Raw genomic sequence first — 17,418 nt, 5'->3', positions numbered from 1 at the left:
TTGTAGATGTTTTAAACTTCGGCTGTTGCTTGACTTTGTTGGGGTCCTCCCATACACAAGCCCTTCCTGCTCCCCGAACACCTCTGGGGTTACACCACTGAGGAGCCGAATCCTTGGCTGCCATCCGTTTTCTTGGCTGCATTCCTTTGGTTCCTTCGTTGTTCATCTTCCTCTTGTGTGGCTGTTCAAAGAGATCTGATTTTTGTCATTAAAAATGTCATCTTCTTTGCCCTTAATTAGACATGTCTCGCTCTTTATTATGTCAAGATGGAAATTGTGCAGTTTATGTCATGTATCATCAAAGATGTGGAAAGTTACAGCAACCAGAATGATTTTATAGGTCCTCATTTGATTGTATTATTTTGTAGCTTCCTAGGATGTAATCAGTAGCAGTAATATTGCAGTTCTGGTTCTGTTTTATATTAGAATGTTTTCTTCAGTGCGAGCGAAGATAATGAAAAGTATATGCCTTGATACAATCACTACATTTCTGTAATTTTTACTAGTTGCCTTCCGAAGAAAACTCTTGCTAAAATATGTCCATGTATGTGAAGCGCAATGGTTCGTATTTATGGAAACACACCTTAAATAGCTGCGGCTAAATCAGAGTATGTGCCATTGGGGTTAGAGAAAGGGAGAGGTTTCTGACATTGATGGCAATTAAGCACTGAAGTAAATAGAAAAGAATTAGTGAGAATTTGTTGAATTTTCTATTGATTTTTGAAAACAGAAATAAAACTAGAATGAGTTATTTGCGGGATGCTTTTTATCCATACTGCCTCTCGGTTCTCCGATAATGTAGAGCCAGCTCCTCTGGTTCCCACTTAACTGATTTGTGTCTAGGTTCTTCCCCTCCTCCGAAAACACCCCAAAGACCTGCACCTCATTAAAGTCTTCCTCTTGTACGTCCTGTTCTCCCTGGTTGATTGGTTTCCTCACCCAGAGTGAGTTTTATCTTTACCTTGACCTGTTAAGAACATTTGTGTTCAATATTACAATTTCACTATTTAATTAATACTATGAAAACCAGCGAAAGATGAGTACACATTTTTTCAAAAAATCCTTGTGTCTATGAAGCCTGAGTAGACCGACTTGGAAGAAAAATAAGTCACCAAGGGAAAGACATTGTAAAAGACTGACAAACAAGATAAGAGATGCAGATGAACTCTGCACTCAACTTCCTTCCCGGGGTGTTTTAATCTGAGAGACACTGAAACATGACATCATGGTTATTCAAGAAAACTGTACTTTAATAAGACAAATTAAAAAAAAAAAATAAAAACAGGGCGGAATTCCTGTCAGTCAGAGAAGAGGCCATACTTACTTATCCAGAGCTTGGTTAATCGATTAATATTTATGTATTTTAAGCTAAATAAAATCTTAAGATGTGAATGCCCATGTCAGTTTTCTGCTTCACTACTGTAATTGACTTCGATTAACTATGCCTTTGGAGTCCAGGAAGAAGGCCGATGATGGGTGTTTTCAGGTGAGTGGCCCCTGGGACTCTTCAAATGCAGCAGCTTATACCATAGCACACACCGTCAGTGCCCCCACTGATGTGTCGTTGTTTTGTTCTTTATTCTTTTTGAAGAACTGTACATGCACAGAGTGCTCAATCAAAACGCATGTATTTTGTACATAAAATACATAAACCATTAAGATGTACATTGGTCAAACTAGTAAAATGTTTATGAAAAAATCCTTTTAAATACTTGCTATCAATTTAGCTTCTAGAGATTTCATAAAAAAAAAATGAAGTCAGTATATCCCCAGATGACTAGTGGCTTGGGAAGAGATACTGTATGTATTCTGAAAAATATATTTTGTTATACAAAGATTCTTTATTTTTTTATTTTTTCCATTATAGTTGACTTACAGTGTTCTGTCAATTTCTACTGTATAGCAGAGTGACCCATTCATATATATACTTTTTCTCACATTACACTCTATCATGTTCCATCACAAGTGACTAGATAAAGTTCCCTGAGCTCTACAGCCGGATCTCATTCCTTACCTACTGCAAATGCTGTAGTTTGCATCCATTAACCCCAGGCTCCCAGTCCATCCTACTCCCTCCCTCTTCCCCTTGGCAACCACAAGTCTTTTCTCCAAGTCCATGAGTTTATTTTCTGTGGAAAGGTTCATTTATGCTGTATACTAGATTCCAGATATAAGTGATATCATATGGTATTTGTCTTTCTGACTTATTTCACGTAGTGTGAGTGTCTCTAGTTCCATCCATGTTGCTGCAAATGGCATTATTCTGGTTTTTTTTTTTTTATGGCTGGGTAGTATTCCATTGTGTATATATACCACATCTTCTTAATCCATTCATCTGTCGACGGACGCTTAAGTAGTTTCCATGTCTTCACTATTGTGAATAGTGCTGCAGTGAACATACAGGTGCATGTATCTTTTTCAAGGAAAGTTTTGTCTGGATATATGCCCAGGAGTGGGATTGCTGGATCATATGATAGTTCTATATTTGCTTTTTTGAGATATCTCCACACTGTTTTCCATAGTAGTTCTACCAATTTACATTCCCACCAACAGTGTAGGAGGGTTCCCTTTTCTCCACTCCCTCTCCAACGTGTTATTTTTTGACTTGTTAATGGTGACTCACCTGTAACCATTTTGACAGGTGAGAGGTGGTACCTCATAGTAGTTTTGATGTGCATTTCTGTAATAATCAGTGATGATCATTTTTTCATGTGCTCGTTGGCCATCTGTCCATCTTCTTGGAGAAATGTCTATTCAGGTCTTTTGCCAATTTTTCAATTGGGTTGTTGGTTTTCTTGCTGTTGAGTTGTATAAGTTGTTTGTATATTTTAGAGATTAAGCCCTTGTCTGTTGCATTGTTTGAAACTATTTTCTCCCATTCTGTAGGTTGCTTTTTTTTTTTTTATGGTTTCCTTTGTCCTTTGCTGTGCAAAAGCTTGTCAGTTTGATTAGGTCCCATTGGTTTATTTTTCCTTTCATTTCTGCTGCCTTGTGAGACTGACCTAAGAAAACATTTGTAAGGTTGATGTCAGAGAATGTTTTGCCTATGTTCTTTTCTAGGAGTTTGATGGTGTCTGGTCTTATGTTTCAGTCTTTAAGCCATTTTGAGTTTATTTTTGTGCATGGTGTGAGGGTGTGATCCAGTTTTCCCAGCACCACTTACTGAAAAGTCTTTTTCCCATTTTATGTTCTTGCCTCCTTTGTCAAAGATTAATTGACCATAGGTGCCTGGGTTTATTTCTGGGTTCTCTATACTGTTGCATTGGTCTGTATGTCTGTTTTGGTACCAGTACCACACTGTCTTGATGACTGCGGCTCTGTAATATTGCCTGAGGTCTGGGACAGTTATGCCTCCTGCTTGGTTTTCCTTCCTCAGGATTGCTTTGGCAGTTCTGGGTCTTTTATTGTTCCATATAAATTTTTGGATTTTTTATTCTAGTTCTGTGAAAAATGTCATGGGTAATTTGATAGGGATTGCATTGAATCTGTAGATTGCTTTGAGTAGTATAGCCATTTTTGCAATATTAATTTTTCCAACTCAGGGGCATGGACTGTCTTTCCATTTCTTTGAATCCTCTTTAGTTGCCTTGATTAATGTTTTATAGTTCTCAGCATATAACTATTTCACCTCCTTGGCCAGGTTTATTTCCAGGTATTTAATTTTCTCGGGTGTGATTTTTTTAAAAAGGTATTGTATTTTTATGTTCCTTTTCTAATATTCCATTGTTAGTATACAGAAATGCGACTGATTTCTTAATGTTAATCTTATATCCTGCTACTTTGCTGAATTTGTTGATGAGTTCAAGTAGTTTTTGGGTTGAGTCCTTAGGGTTTTCTATATATAGTATTATGTCATCTGCATAGAGTGACAATTTTACCTTTTCTCATCCAATTTGGATACCTTCTCTTTGTCTGATTGCCTTGGCTAGGACTTTTATGTTGAATAAAAATGGTGAGAGTGGGGGTCCTTGTCTTGTTCCAGATTTTAGTGGAAAGGCTTTCAGTTTTTCTCCATTGTGTATTATATTTGCTATGGGTCTGTTATAAATGGCTTTTATTATGTTAAGGTATGTTCCCTCTATACCGCTTTGGTAACAGAGTTTTTATCATGAATGGGTATTGGACTTTGTCAAATGCTTTTTCTGCATCTATTGAGATGATCATGTGGTTTTTGACTTTTATTAATGTGGTGTATGACATTGATTGATTTGCATATGTTGAACCATCCTTGTGAACCTGGCGTGGATCCCACTTGGTCTTGTTGTATAATCTTTTTTTATATGTTGTTGTATTCAGTTGGCTAAAATTTTGTTGAGAATTTTTGCATTTATATTCATCAAAGATACTGCCCTGTAATTTTCTTTTTTGGTAGTATCTTTGTGTGATTTTGATATTAGGGTGATGACGGCTTCATAGAATGTCTTTGGGAGTGTTCCTTTTTCTTCAACCTTTTGGAAAAGTTTAAGGAGGATGGGTATAAGTTCCTCTTTGTATGTTTGGTAGAATTCCCTTGTGAAGCCATCTGGTCCTGGACTTTTATTTGTAGGGAGTGTTTTTATCACATCTTCAATTTCATTTCTAGTGATCGTTCTGTTCAGTTGATCTATTTCTTCTTTATTCAGTGTGGGTGGGCTGTATATCTGTAGAAAGTTGTCCATTTCTTCTAGATTGTCAAATTTGTTGGCATATAATTGTTCATAGTATCCCTTATGGTTTTTTGTATTTCTGCAGTATCCATTGAGATTTCTCCTTTTTCATTTCTTATTTTGTTTCCTTGAGTTCTTTCTCTCTCTCCTCTTCTTGGTGAGTCTGGCCAGAGGTTTGTCAATTTTAGTTACCCTTTCAAAGAACCAGCTCTTGGTTTTATTGATTTTTTGAAATGCTCTCTTTTAATGATTTCCTCTCTGATCTTTTTTTTTTTTTTTCTCTCGTCTTTTTGCTATTTCTTGGGCTACTCCCACGGCATATGGAGGTTCCCAGGCTAGGGGTCTAAGCGGAGCTGCAGCTGCTGGTCTACACCACAGCCACAGCAACGCAGGATCCGAGCCGCGTCTGCAACCTACACCACAGCTCACGGCAACGCCGGATCCTTAACCCACTGAGCAAGTGCAGGGACCGAACCCGCAACCTCATGGTCCCTAGTCGGATTCGTTAACCACTGCGCCACGACGGGAACTCCTCCTCTCTGATCTTTATCATTTCCTTCCTTCTGCTGACTTTGGGTTTTGTTTGTTCTTTTTCCAATTCTTTTAGGTGGTAGGTTAAGTTGTTGATTTGAGATTTTTCTTCTTTTCTGAGGAAGGGCTGTATTGCTATCAGCTTCCCTCTAAACACTGCTTTTGCAGCATCACGTAGATTTTGAATGGTTGTGTTTTCATTATCATTTGTCTCGAGGTATTTTTTCATTTCCCTTTTGACTTCATCATTGACCCATTGGTTTTTTTTTAATAGCATGTTGTTTAGTCTCCATGTAGTTCATTTTTTCTCATTTCTTTTCCTGTGGTTGATTTCTAGTTTCATGCCATTGTTAAATTTATTGAGGTTAATTTTGTGCCCAGTATGTGGTCAATCCTTGAGAATGTTCCATGTGCCCTTAAAAAAATGTATATTCTGATTTTTTGGATGTAATGTCCTGGAAATTTCAGTTAAGTCTAAACCTTCTATTGTCATTTAGGATCTCTGTTGCATTATTGATTTTCTGTCTAGAGCATCTGTTCATTGATGTGAATGGGGTGTTAAATGCTATACGAAGATTCTTAAAACTAAGTATAACCCATTTCATCCATGTATTTTAAAATCAAGGGTGTTATGAAAAGAAGAGACCAAATACAAGCGGAACTGGATTCCAAAGTTGAAGCTTTGACGTCTAAAAAGGCAGATACTGATCTGGTAAGCTTTAAATTTCTTGATGTAATTACATAGAATTCACTGTCTAAAATTTTTATTAGCAATGTAAAGCTCTATTACATGCTTGTTTTTAACCATTCAGCAAATGACATTAAATTTTCTTCCAAAAGTCTATTATACACTGAGTCCAGAATTTATAAGCTAAAGATGCTTTTCTGCTTTTCTGTCTTATATTTTCTCTTACAATGAGCTAAGTATGACGTTAATGTTTTTTAAAAAATTAGAGTGTTCAAAGAAGTTATGGAAAAAAGTACTGACATTGTTTGAAAAAGTAAGTACTCAGTAGATAAATCTACTTTTTGCTAAATTGGTGTTTTTATGCATTTTTTTCCTAGTTATTATAAAATTCTTTACAAAGGAAGTATCTGTCTTCAGGCTTAATCCATTCATAAAAGTAATACTTTATAGAAATTTTCAAACACTAAAAAAGGTTTAATAATGTAAGAACTCACATGCCCATCACTGGGATTCATTTACCTCCAGCACTTTGCCTAGGTTTTTTTTTTTTTTTTTTTTCCTCTTTCTTTTTTTACAGCCACACCTGTGGCATGTGGAAGTTCCCAGGCTAGGGGTCAGATCAGAGCTGCATCTGCCAACCTATTGCACAGCCGTAACAACACTGGATCCAAGCCACATCAGTGACCTATGCAAGCAGTGAAGGATCCTTAACCCACTGAGCGAGGCCAGGGATTGAACCCACATCCTTATAGACGCTATCTCAGGTTCTTAACCCACTGAGCCACAACAGGAGCCTAATTTTTTTTCATCTTTTTCTCCCCCCCCTTTTTTTTTTCCTGAGTCATTTCCGGCTGTTATATTTTCACCCACGATAGGTTAGTATTTATATTTTATCGTCTTTGTGTATTTTCAAAGGAATGCTATTAGATCACAATTATTATTCTCATTTTTAAATTGAGGAAGAGGTTTGAAAGGTGGAGTAACTTGCCCAAGTTAACATAGTTCTGGAAACAGAAGTAGAATGGGAGGTGATGGTATCACTCGTCTCCCTCAGAACGTGCTGCCTCTCTTGCAAGTATAAATGTGGGGAAGAGTGCTCAGTGCTTTGCTAACTCTTACTGCGTTCTCTGTGAAAGAGACTTTCCCATTTTCTTTTTTTTTTAATTTAAGGATTTAGATTAGTATTGAGTACACTTTTGCCAGGTGAATGGGGAAGTCTTTGAAATCCCCACCCTGTTACTCCATAGCCCCCATCCCCCATCCCACCTGGGCTTGGGACTCACCTCCTTTCTCCCTGGTTTAATTTTCTCTCTAGTTTGTATAATTTTCTAAAACAAAATATGATTTTACTTCTGATTTTCTTTATTATCTTTCCTTCTCTCACTCCCCATCCTTACTCCAAACACTCTCAGAGAACAGGAATTTTTTTTGTTGTTTTCTGAAGTGTCCTCAGCCCAGAGAACAGTGTCTGGTATGTGGTAGTCACTCAGTAAATCTTGTGAATGAGTGAAAATTGCAGTGATTGCCCTGATTCATAAAAACACATTGAAGGCTTGAAGGAGTTCCCCTCATGGCTCAGTGGTTAACAAATCTGACTAGGAACCATGAGGTTGGGGGTTCAATCCTTGGCCTTGCTCAGTGGGTTAAGGATCCATTGTTGCCGTGAGCTATCGTGTAAGTTGCAGACACGGCTCGGATCCTGTGTTGCTGTGGCTGTGGTGTAGGCTGGTGGCTACAGCTCCGGATTGGACCCCTAGCCTGGGAACCTCCATATGCCGCAAGAGCAGCCTAGAAATGGCAAAAAGACCAAAAAAGAAAGAAAAAAACGCATTGAAGGCTTGAAACAATAAATCTCTGCAAAATCAGACTGTCTATAAAACATGGAGATTTCAGTGATTATGAATTACCCATATGTTTCTTAACTATGTTTATTTTTCAAACTCAGATTTATTTTCCTGAATGGAATGTGGGTGGGGAATGGTGAACTCCTATGGACAGAGTGGGAGGATGGGGTCTGTGAGAGAGACCAACAGAAAGCATAGAATAAATGGAATTAAGGCTAAAGGAGAAAATCACCTTCGTTTTTACCTCAGAATGAGGCAAAAAAATAGGAAATCCAAGATTAACCTTCTCAATACAATAAAGAGTGTATGTATAATTTTAAAAGAGTCAATTGCAAAGAACAAAAGTGGGTAAGCTCATGTACAAAAATTGTAATCGTAACTTTGGAACTATAGAATTTTTTAATTTGTTCAATAATTTTTAAAGATACTAAAATTTGTGATTAGATAAAATTTTGCCCTTGACCAAATACTAGAAAAAGTACAGTATCTTAAAGTTTAAGGAGAATAGTGAAATGGCTTAAAAACCAAGCATCTGTTCAGAATGGCTTATATTCATATTTTAAATTGAAAAGAAGAGTAGTTGGGATTGTTCCAACCACAAAAACACGGGAAAAAATAGCTTGGGCCCAAATATGGCTAGGCTTTCCCAACTCAACTAAAGCACATTTTTTCTTTTCATTTGACTTGCAAATATTTTGTCTTTTGCTTTATAAAAATTTCCTTGCCATCTCATTATAACCTGATGATCCATCTGTATTTATGATTTCATTTTGTGTGTATGTGACATGTCCACTATAAAAGTATTTACCTAGTTAGCTGCTATGTTGTAAGATTTGAAAACCTGAGACTTTCATTAACTATGTTATATTCTGTAAGATCATTTTTATTAACATTTGAAACAGACATTGAATAGAGACATTACAAGTATCTTTTTGTTACCCATCAAAAAGCAGATCCTTCCTCAAATCAGGGACTAATTTAATGATTTGCGAATGGCACCATTTCCATTTTCAAGCAATTTATTTGTTTACGGACCTCACTTCCAGATCCCTGTGTGTTATGGTGATATCTTTGGGAGAAACCTTCCAGGTTACTCTCAGAATGAACCTGCTAAGATTGGTCACAGTACAACCAAAGGAAGGGAAGTTGCTTAGAAATATGCAGGATAGGGTCACCATGGAAACACGCCCTTGTAAGGTCCTTCTAAGAAGCCCTCCTTTGCAGTCACCATGGCGACCCTGGCAGAGAACTGAATAGAGCAATCTAGCCTGGTTGTTTACCATGGCAACTCAAGCAGGGCCACTTTGGAAACAACCCTGGGGCCATTTCTATGGAGACCTGCTGGAGCCGCCTTCCGAGGCTCCATCAAAGTCACCTTTGGGTGGGGACGCTATATGCAAACCCGGCAAGGCAGCTCATAATGAAAAGGTTTGTGAAAGGAAAGCTCTACCAAGAAGGGCAAAGACTAAGAGAGAGTTATAATTATTGGGCAGAGAGAGAGCAGTGATGTGATGTAACATTCCCAGAGGTTGTATTAGACATATTAGATAATCTTTATGTGGGCTCTGCGGCATGCAAACAGGAAGCTCTTGCCTTTCACCTTGCCTGTAATCTTGTATCTGCTGTAAATTGGCATTATTGTTACTTTTCCTCATCACACAAATATGCCCACAAAAATGATGTGTTTTGTTGCAAACTAAAATAATGTTTTATAGTGAATTTTTTTTATTACCTCCGTAGTTATAAAGTGGCTCCTTCTTAGAGTGTGTAGTTTGTAAATCTTATCTCACAAAACAAAATAATAAAAGTAAATGGTTTTGAAGTGATCTAAATTCAGAAAACTCATTTGAAGTTCAGTTCAGCTCTTCATTTAGAGTCTTGTCATTTAGGCTTTGGAATTAGATAGACCTAGGATCAAATCCTAGCTTATCTGCTTATTATGTCTTAAGCCACATTTCCTATCTTTTTAAAGCCTTATTTTATCATGTATAATTTGGGGAAATTATTACTACCTTTCTAATAGGCTTGTTCAAGGATGAAATGCTACAATGCAGGTGAATTATTTGGGTCATAGAAAGCACTCAGGGTTCGTTAGCTATTGTTACTTTGATGTCTTTACAGAAGTAATATTTGAGATGGGTCCTGTAAAATGAGTCAGAAATTGCTCCTTGAAGACCAGTGAGTGGATACTATGAAAAGGAAAGCTCAAAAAAACTGTGCTATAGTGTACAGCTCTTTTAGAATTGGTCCTTAGGAAAAACAAAAAAAACAAAAACAAAAAACTCTGCTACCCTGAGGAGCTCCCATTGTCTAGTGAGCAGGGTGCCGGGGAGGTGAGAGATGTGGGCTGCGGTCAGATGGGAAGGGAGCCTTGTTATTTGTCAGGATTAGGAATGTGGGCTTTATCCTTGGGGCTGTGTGGATCAGCCAGAGCCTGAACTGAAGAGGTGGTAGTGGATTGCAGAGAAGAGGAATTTGAGAGAGATGTAGGTGGAAGATGGAATCTGAAGCACTTAGAGAATGAGGGCAGGCCTTATTGCAAGTGGTTAGTGACCCTTGACATGCCTAGCTTGTAAGGAAGGCAGATTGTGGCTCTATAACCTGTACTATGGCAGAGAGAAGGAAGAATGAAAATGGGAGACGTGCAACTTTCCATCACGATAAGATGATGTTTAAGGGAGACGTATTCAACAAAAGCCTTTCAGCAAGTGTTGTTGGGTACCTCACATATAAAAGATGCTATTCCAAACACTAGGGAAACAGTGGTCAAGAAAACAGGCCCTTGGAGTTCCTGCTGTAGCACAGTGGGACCGAAGGCATCTCTGCAGAACTGGGACACAGGTTCGATCCCCAGCCTAGCACAGTGGGTTAAGGATCCGGCATTGCTCCAGCTGTGGCATAGGTCACAGCTATGGCTTGGATCTGGGAACTCCATATGCCCTGGGGCATCCAAAAGAGAAAAAATAAATAAGAGCACAGGAAAGATCTTAAGAAGAAGGTGATTATGTAAAACCTGAAAAAGGTAAGTTCTGGAAGCACGTGAATACCTGGGAAAAGACCATTTTATGCAGTGCAAAGTGGAAGTACGCCTGCGTGTTTCATGCAAAGCAAAGAGACCACAGTTGCTGGACTGGAATGAGAATGTGCAAGCAGAAGAGTTGTGGGAAATGAGGTCGAAGAGGTACCCAGGGATCTGTTCGCAAAGGGTCTTGTAAGACTTGGTCTCAGCGGGACAGGAAGACAGCATTGGAACAGAGGAGCGACCTGATCAGACCTGTTCTAAAACAATTACCGTGCTTGGGAAAGACAAAAGCTAATGTGTTTACGGATGTGCATGGGATGCGAGAAGGCCAGAGCTGGAGACCAGCTCTTACAGTCCCGGTGGACGTGGTGTGACGTGATCAGATTCTGAGGATATTTTGAAGAGAGAGTTGGTTGCTATTTAATGGACTATGAAATTGTGACTGGACAAGAACTGTCTTGAGGTTTTGGGACTGAGCAACCAGAAGTTAAGAGTTGGCACTGACTTAGCCAAGACTTTGGGAAGAACAGCTTTAGTGAGAAAGATGAAGAAATTAGATCTGGTTGTATAAGGTTGATGTGCCTATCAGATACTCAAGTGAGATATTGAGTAGGGAGTTGCATATAGAAATCCTTAAAAAAAAGACCCAGAAGTCAGGGGATGGATCCAGCTGAAGATATATATTTGGGAGTTATTAGTGCATAGTCATTAAAGCCATGGCATTTGTTGCAGTCTAAAGGATGAGAACAAAAAAGGACCCTGATGGTAACCTTATTTAAAGGTTCATATTCCAACATTAAAAATTAGAGAAGGAGGAAGTTCCCCTTGTGGCTCAGCGGTAACGAGCCTGACTAGTGTCCATGAGGATGCAGGTTCGATTCCTGGCCTCTCTCAGTGGGTTAAGGATCCAGCATTGCTATGAGCTGTGGCACGGGCTCAGATCCGGCATTGCTGTGGCTGTGGTGTAGCTGCAGCTCTGATTCGATCCCTACCCTGCCCTGGGAACTTCTAAATGCTAGAAGTGTGGCCCTAAAAAAGCAAAAAAAAAAAAAAATCAGTTAAGGAAAGACTAGTAAGGAGAAAGAAAGAAAACTTGTACAGCTTTGGCTGTTGGTAGACAGTTGGACCAATAAGATGAAATAAACATTTATTTGGGTCATTCAGCATTCTTAACCACTTCTCCATTTTGTGAGACATTTATAAAACAGCTTGATACAAAATAATTGTAGACAATGACATATTTTAAGAAAGATTGAGAGTTATATGCTCTGATAAGATGTTCAGTGAAATAGATATTCAGAGTAACAAAGTTTCTGCTGTGGAGATGAAGGTATAACAATGATTGAGATTATGAGGAAAATTCAGATATTTGGAGGAACTTGTGGTTTTTGCAGTTTAGTTATACGTTTTCAGAGTCAGAGCTTCTGTGTGAAAATGCTTATTCACTTCACTGTTTAAGATAAATAAGGTTCATCTGTGGTGCTAAATAATGCTGCATATCCATCTTATTTTTATTTTTATTTTTGAATGGATGATTTATAGTTTGCCACTCAAAGCAGCATTCAAATATAAATGAATATGAATACATCTGACATTTAGCAATATGTGCATGGAATCTGAGAGTTGGATGTAGATATAATGCCATAGCTGTTTAGCAGTGTATTTATGTGAGCAAAAAGAAAAAAATGCATTTTCATAAGATCGTTATAGTCTGCATTTGCATACAGCCACATTCGGAAGATACCAGCAGATAACCAAATTTATTTAAACCGGTCCTTGCTCTGTATGAGCTGCTGTTTTTGAACCAGTATTTTACTCTCATCCTCAAATTGTGGTTATTAATCTTCAGATGATCTTGATAGTGTGCTAAATGCTGTACAGAGCAAGACTGCCTGCTCTTTAAGCTTTACAGAAATGCCAACACTGATACAGCCTTTTTTTTTTGGGTGGCGAGGTTGGCTCCACCTTTTCTCCGATATTTGTTGTCTCACTCCCCTGACTTTTTAACAAATGAGGCCTTTCTCTGGGCCTCATTTTCTAATATCTATTTTTCTCTCTCTGCTGCTTTTTTGTCTGTATCTACGTGTGCATCTCACGTACACAAAGATACACTCGTATACATATACACATACTCAGAGAAGGACATGATGCTCTCCAGTGGAAGGAGAAAGGGCTTTCTTCTTTATGTTCCCTTTTATCCATTTATCCTAGAAGGCATCCAGCAGATTTTACCTAACATCTCATTGGCCAGAGTCATGAAAAGTCCATGATCAAACCAGTTACTCGGAGTGAGAATGTGACCAACAGAATTGACTTGGACCAGCCACAGGCTGTCCGCTGATGCAAATACCTTGAAAAAGCTGAGGCGCTCTCATGTAGTAAGAAGGGGGTGAGCAATGGGTTCTGGGTAAACAGCCGTTTAATGTTTGCCTGACATACGCAGTGTAGCAGTGTATTGGAGTCACACACACACGGCACACTGGGAGTCTGGATGAATGAGTGATGCTATAATCAAGAAGGCCCTCTACCCAGAGCAAAGCACCAGGCAGTCCCTAGAATCCATCTCCCTCTGTACCTTCCCTGGCAAGCCTCTCATTCAAGGCATCATTGGTTGAAATGGGTGGTAAAAATTATCCATCTGCTGCTATTTATATAAAATTGTAAAAATAATGAGTATTTGATTAAATAGCAAAAGAAAAAAATCATGTCTACCCTATGAATAAGAGCCTGTTGAGCCTGGGCTCTCTATTTGGAATTTTACCATGTTATTTTACCCTCTGTCATTTATCTTATGCCCCTGGCATTGCAAGTAGAGCAGTCTCTGAAGAGCATTTAATAAGAGGTCTTAAACTCGACTGCAGAGGGGGCATGTGATTTCGGCCACAGGATCATGTGCCTTGTAGTTTGGGGAAGGTTACTTAACTTGCTTTAGTTTCCTCCAGGGTGAAAATTGTGAGTAATATCTTCCTTAGAGTATTGTTAAATCAGCCTATGAAAACTCTTAGCCAGCACCTGATCAGTGTTACAGTGTAAATATTTTGTACTTGAAGTATACTTTGGGTGTCTCATTCTTCTAGATCAAAGTTTGGAAAGTGGTAACAGTTTCCTGCTTGCTAGACCTTTCAATTGTTTTTGTTTTGTTGTGTTTAGAAAACAGGCAGCAAGTATCTTGAGTTGAATAGTGACCTTGCCCCAGTTGGTTGCTCTAGGCAATTAAATAATTTAAGATGTATATGAATATAGACGGACTATTAAAAGGTTGTGTTTGGGACTCCAAACAATTGTTTTACCTAAACAATACCTGGTATTGTACAACTGATCTGTATGGTTCTTTAAGAAGAAGAACCAGAAATCCCTCTATGATGAATGTAAAGGAGGGACTAATTCTCCTTTTCCTTTAGGAGGACTCCTGAGAAAAGTTTCATTTATGTCCCAGCACCAGCAGTAGGATTTAATTTCTCCTGAGCCATTAGCTTGTTTGCAACATCTACACATCTTGGGTTTTATACCTGTTCCTACCCCACTCTTTATCCCACTTTTTACATGAGTTTCTAGACTGTGAGGGCCCCAATTCTGATCTAGTTATATCCAGCAATTATGTCTTTTCTGTGTCCAACTCAGCCCTGGCTTTCCCTTGTTTTTCTCTTACTCTTACTTTCCTTTTGTGCCAGTGAGTTTCCTTACTACCTTTGAACTAGTTGCAGAGTCTTAATTTTGGAAGCCATCTTCAATCTGTTATGGAACAAATAAGAAACACTAAAAAATAGGGACTCTAGGGGTAGATTATTCCAAATAATTTTGAAGATCAACACCTAATTTATAATATTTTTGTTGTTGTTGTTGTTATTGTTGTTGTTGTTGTTGCTATTTCTTGGGCCGCTCCTGCGGCATATGGAGGTTCCCAGGCTAGGGGTCGAATCAGAGCTGTAGCCACCCGCCTACGCCAGAGCCACAGCAACTCGGGATCTGAGCCGCGTCTGCAACCTACACCACAGCTCCCGGCAACGCCGGATCGTTAACCCACTGAGCAAGGGCAGGGACCGAACCCGCAACCTCATGGTTCCTAGTCGGATTCGTTAACCACTGCGCCACGACGGGAACTCCTAATTTATAATATTTTTTGACAAAAAAATGCATTTTGGGTTATTTCTTTGGGAATCCACCAACACCAGCATCTCTGTTGTGACTACAAACTTGGGCACTCTCTGATTCATATGAACTGTTAACCAGAAAATTAATCGGGAGATGTCTGAGGACGAGGTGAAAAACGTGTACTATGTCCAGAATTTTTGCCCATGGAATTTGCTCAAGGAAGTTATTAAATAGTAAGGCTTACTGATTTGAAAAGAAAAAAAAAACCAAAACACAGAAACTTACAGTCTCGATGAATAAGGCTTTGTGTACATTTGTGGTGGGTGACAGTGAAAGGTGGTAAAAGACAATGAAAACTGTAGAAAAAGAGAAGTGGCATTGTTGGAAGTGATTTTCTAAAGAAAGATTCTAAGTACTGTGTTTTCTCTAGGAACATTTTTTCCCCCCACTGTCTTAACTGCAACAGAAAAAGTAACAGATGGATAAGTAAGAGGAGTGGTTTAAAATTCCAGTCATTTCTTCTCAGGATTTAAGAAATTCTACTTATAGTGTCCTTGCGGATTTGTGGTTCGGTTTGTGGAGTTCTGCCTACCGTAGATGGAATATTTTACACAGCTGTCCCATATAGGAACTCAAAATAGATTCAATTTCCTTTTAATTTAGACTTTTTGTTAATAAGAAATGTTTCCTAAGGGTCTGTCTTCCATATCTCTCTGGCTCCTGGCCCTGCCTGGGTACTCAATAAATATTTGATTATGCCTAGAACAGGAACACACTGGGAGTCTGAAGCCTGGAGAGGACTTTGATTCACTTTTACTTAGCTCGTGACCTTAATCAGACATTAAGTATTCTTTATCCACGAACATGCAGAAATAATGCTTTCTTTGAAGAAACTTTTTTTGAAGATGCATTCATGTTTATAAATCTAGAGCTTGTGTCAGTAAAAATTTTGGTAAGCTAGAAGAAAATGTAAAAGAATAATATATTGGCGAATATGTAATGACATATCGTAAAACATTATTTAAAGCATGAATCATTTAAATAGTACTTCTAAAAAAAAATTATATTTCTGCAAAGAGCAGAACTGGTAGGTTTTCTTTTAGTACAGTGCCATATCACTTTTTTTTTTTTTGGTCTTATAGGGCTGCACCCAAGGCATATGGAATTTCTCAGGCTAGCGGTCGAATTGGAGTTACAGCTGCTGGCCTACACCGCAACTACAGCGACATGGGATGTGAGCTGTGCCGGTGACCTATACCACAGTGCATGGCAGCACCAGATCCTTAACCCACTGAGCAAGCCCAGGGGTCAAACCGTGTCCGCTTGGATACTAATCAGGCTTGTTATCACTGAGCCACAATGGGAACTCCCATATCACTAAGTGAATTTTGATCTATTATATTTCTAGGCTTTGGAGAGTAAGCTTTTTTTGTTAAACCCTATTCAATAGAAGAGTAAATTTAGGGGACATGCCGCAATCCTGTAGCACCATTCAATTTTCAGAGTTTCCACACCCAAACAGGTGCTTTCCTTTCTGAAACATATTTTGCATTTATTTAGTACCCATCGTACGCCAGGCACTATGCTAATAATTTATGTAAACTATCCAATGAATAATTCTGTATAAGGTGAGTGTAACTTATTCCCACGTTTGTAGATGAGAAAATTGGGGCCCAGATTGTCAATCAGGGAAGAGTTAGGCATTCCCTGCCTGTCTAAGCACTTTGTGGTGGGGAAACTGCAGTGACCAAGACTGACAAAGCCCCTTTCCCCAGGGAAATACGGTCTCACAGAGGGAGAGTAAAGGGAGAAATAATAAAAGACCGTGATAATTTCAGACAGCGATTAGTGCTGTGAAGAACGTAAAACGGGCTAATGTGAGGGAGAACAGCAGGAGGGAAGAGAACACCTTTCTGAGGTGACACGGAGAGGAGTGCTGAGTGACGACAGGGACAGGCCTTCCAAGGTTGAGGACATGTGTGCTCAGAAGCATCCATGCAAAGCTCTGAAATGAGAGCTCCACGTACTCCCTGAGCTTAAGCATATCTGGTGCGGTGAGCATGTAGAGAATGAAGGGGGAGCAGCCAGGGCCTGAGGACTGAGCAGGCAGGATGGGAACACATAGGCTGTGGGTTCCATTGCAACTGCCGTGGGAAGCCACTGAAGTGGGAGGAATGATGATTCGGTGTGTTACATGCTTTAGATTAAAAATCGTTATTGGAGTTCCTGTCGTGGCGAAGTGGTTAACGAATCCGACTAGGAACCATGAGATTGTGGGTTCGATCCCCGGCCTTGCTCAGTGGGTTAACGATCCAGTGTTGCCATGAGCTGTGGTGTAGGTTGCAGACGTGGCTCGGATCCTGTGTGGCTGTGGCTGTGGCTGTGGTGTAGGCTGGCGGCTACAGCTCCGGATTGGACCCCTAGCCTGGGAACCTCCATATGCTGCAGGAGCAGCCTAGAAATGGCAAAAAGACAAAAAAAAAATTTGTTTTATTGCAGTAGAGTTGATTTACGATGTTGCCTTAGTTTCAGATGTACCGCAGAGTGATTCAGTTATACATACATATATGTGTATTTTTTAAGATTTGTTTCACT

General features: G+C 39.2%; 1 protein-coding gene across 2 annotated transcripts in view; it reads left to right on the top strand.

Annotated features, from left to right (window-relative positions):
• Positions 1-17,418, top strand: part of SNX7 (sorting nexin 7) — a 92,540-nt gene that overhangs the window by 40,420 nt on the left and 34,702 nt on the right. For both annotated transcript variants that reach the window (XR_007135607.1, XM_047785221.1), the window contains exon 7: positions 5,803-5,889. Coding sequence is in view for 1 of the 2 variants with exons in the window: in XM_047785221.1 (XP_047641177.1) it covers positions 5,803-5,889 (87 nt within the window). In the remaining variant the exon portion in view is untranslated. The remainder of the gene's footprint in view (positions 1-5,802; positions 5,890-17,418) is intronic.

This window comes from Phacochoerus africanus, chromosome 6 (assembly GCF_016906955.1).
Source record: "Phacochoerus africanus isolate WHEZ1 chromosome 6, ROS_Pafr_v1, whole genome shotgun sequence".
Lineage (NCBI taxonomy): Eukaryota > Metazoa > Chordata > Mammalia > Artiodactyla > Suidae > Phacochoerus > Phacochoerus africanus.
The sequence above is the reverse complement of the archived record's forward strand: the minus strand, read 5'-3'. Positions and strand labels throughout refer to the sequence as shown.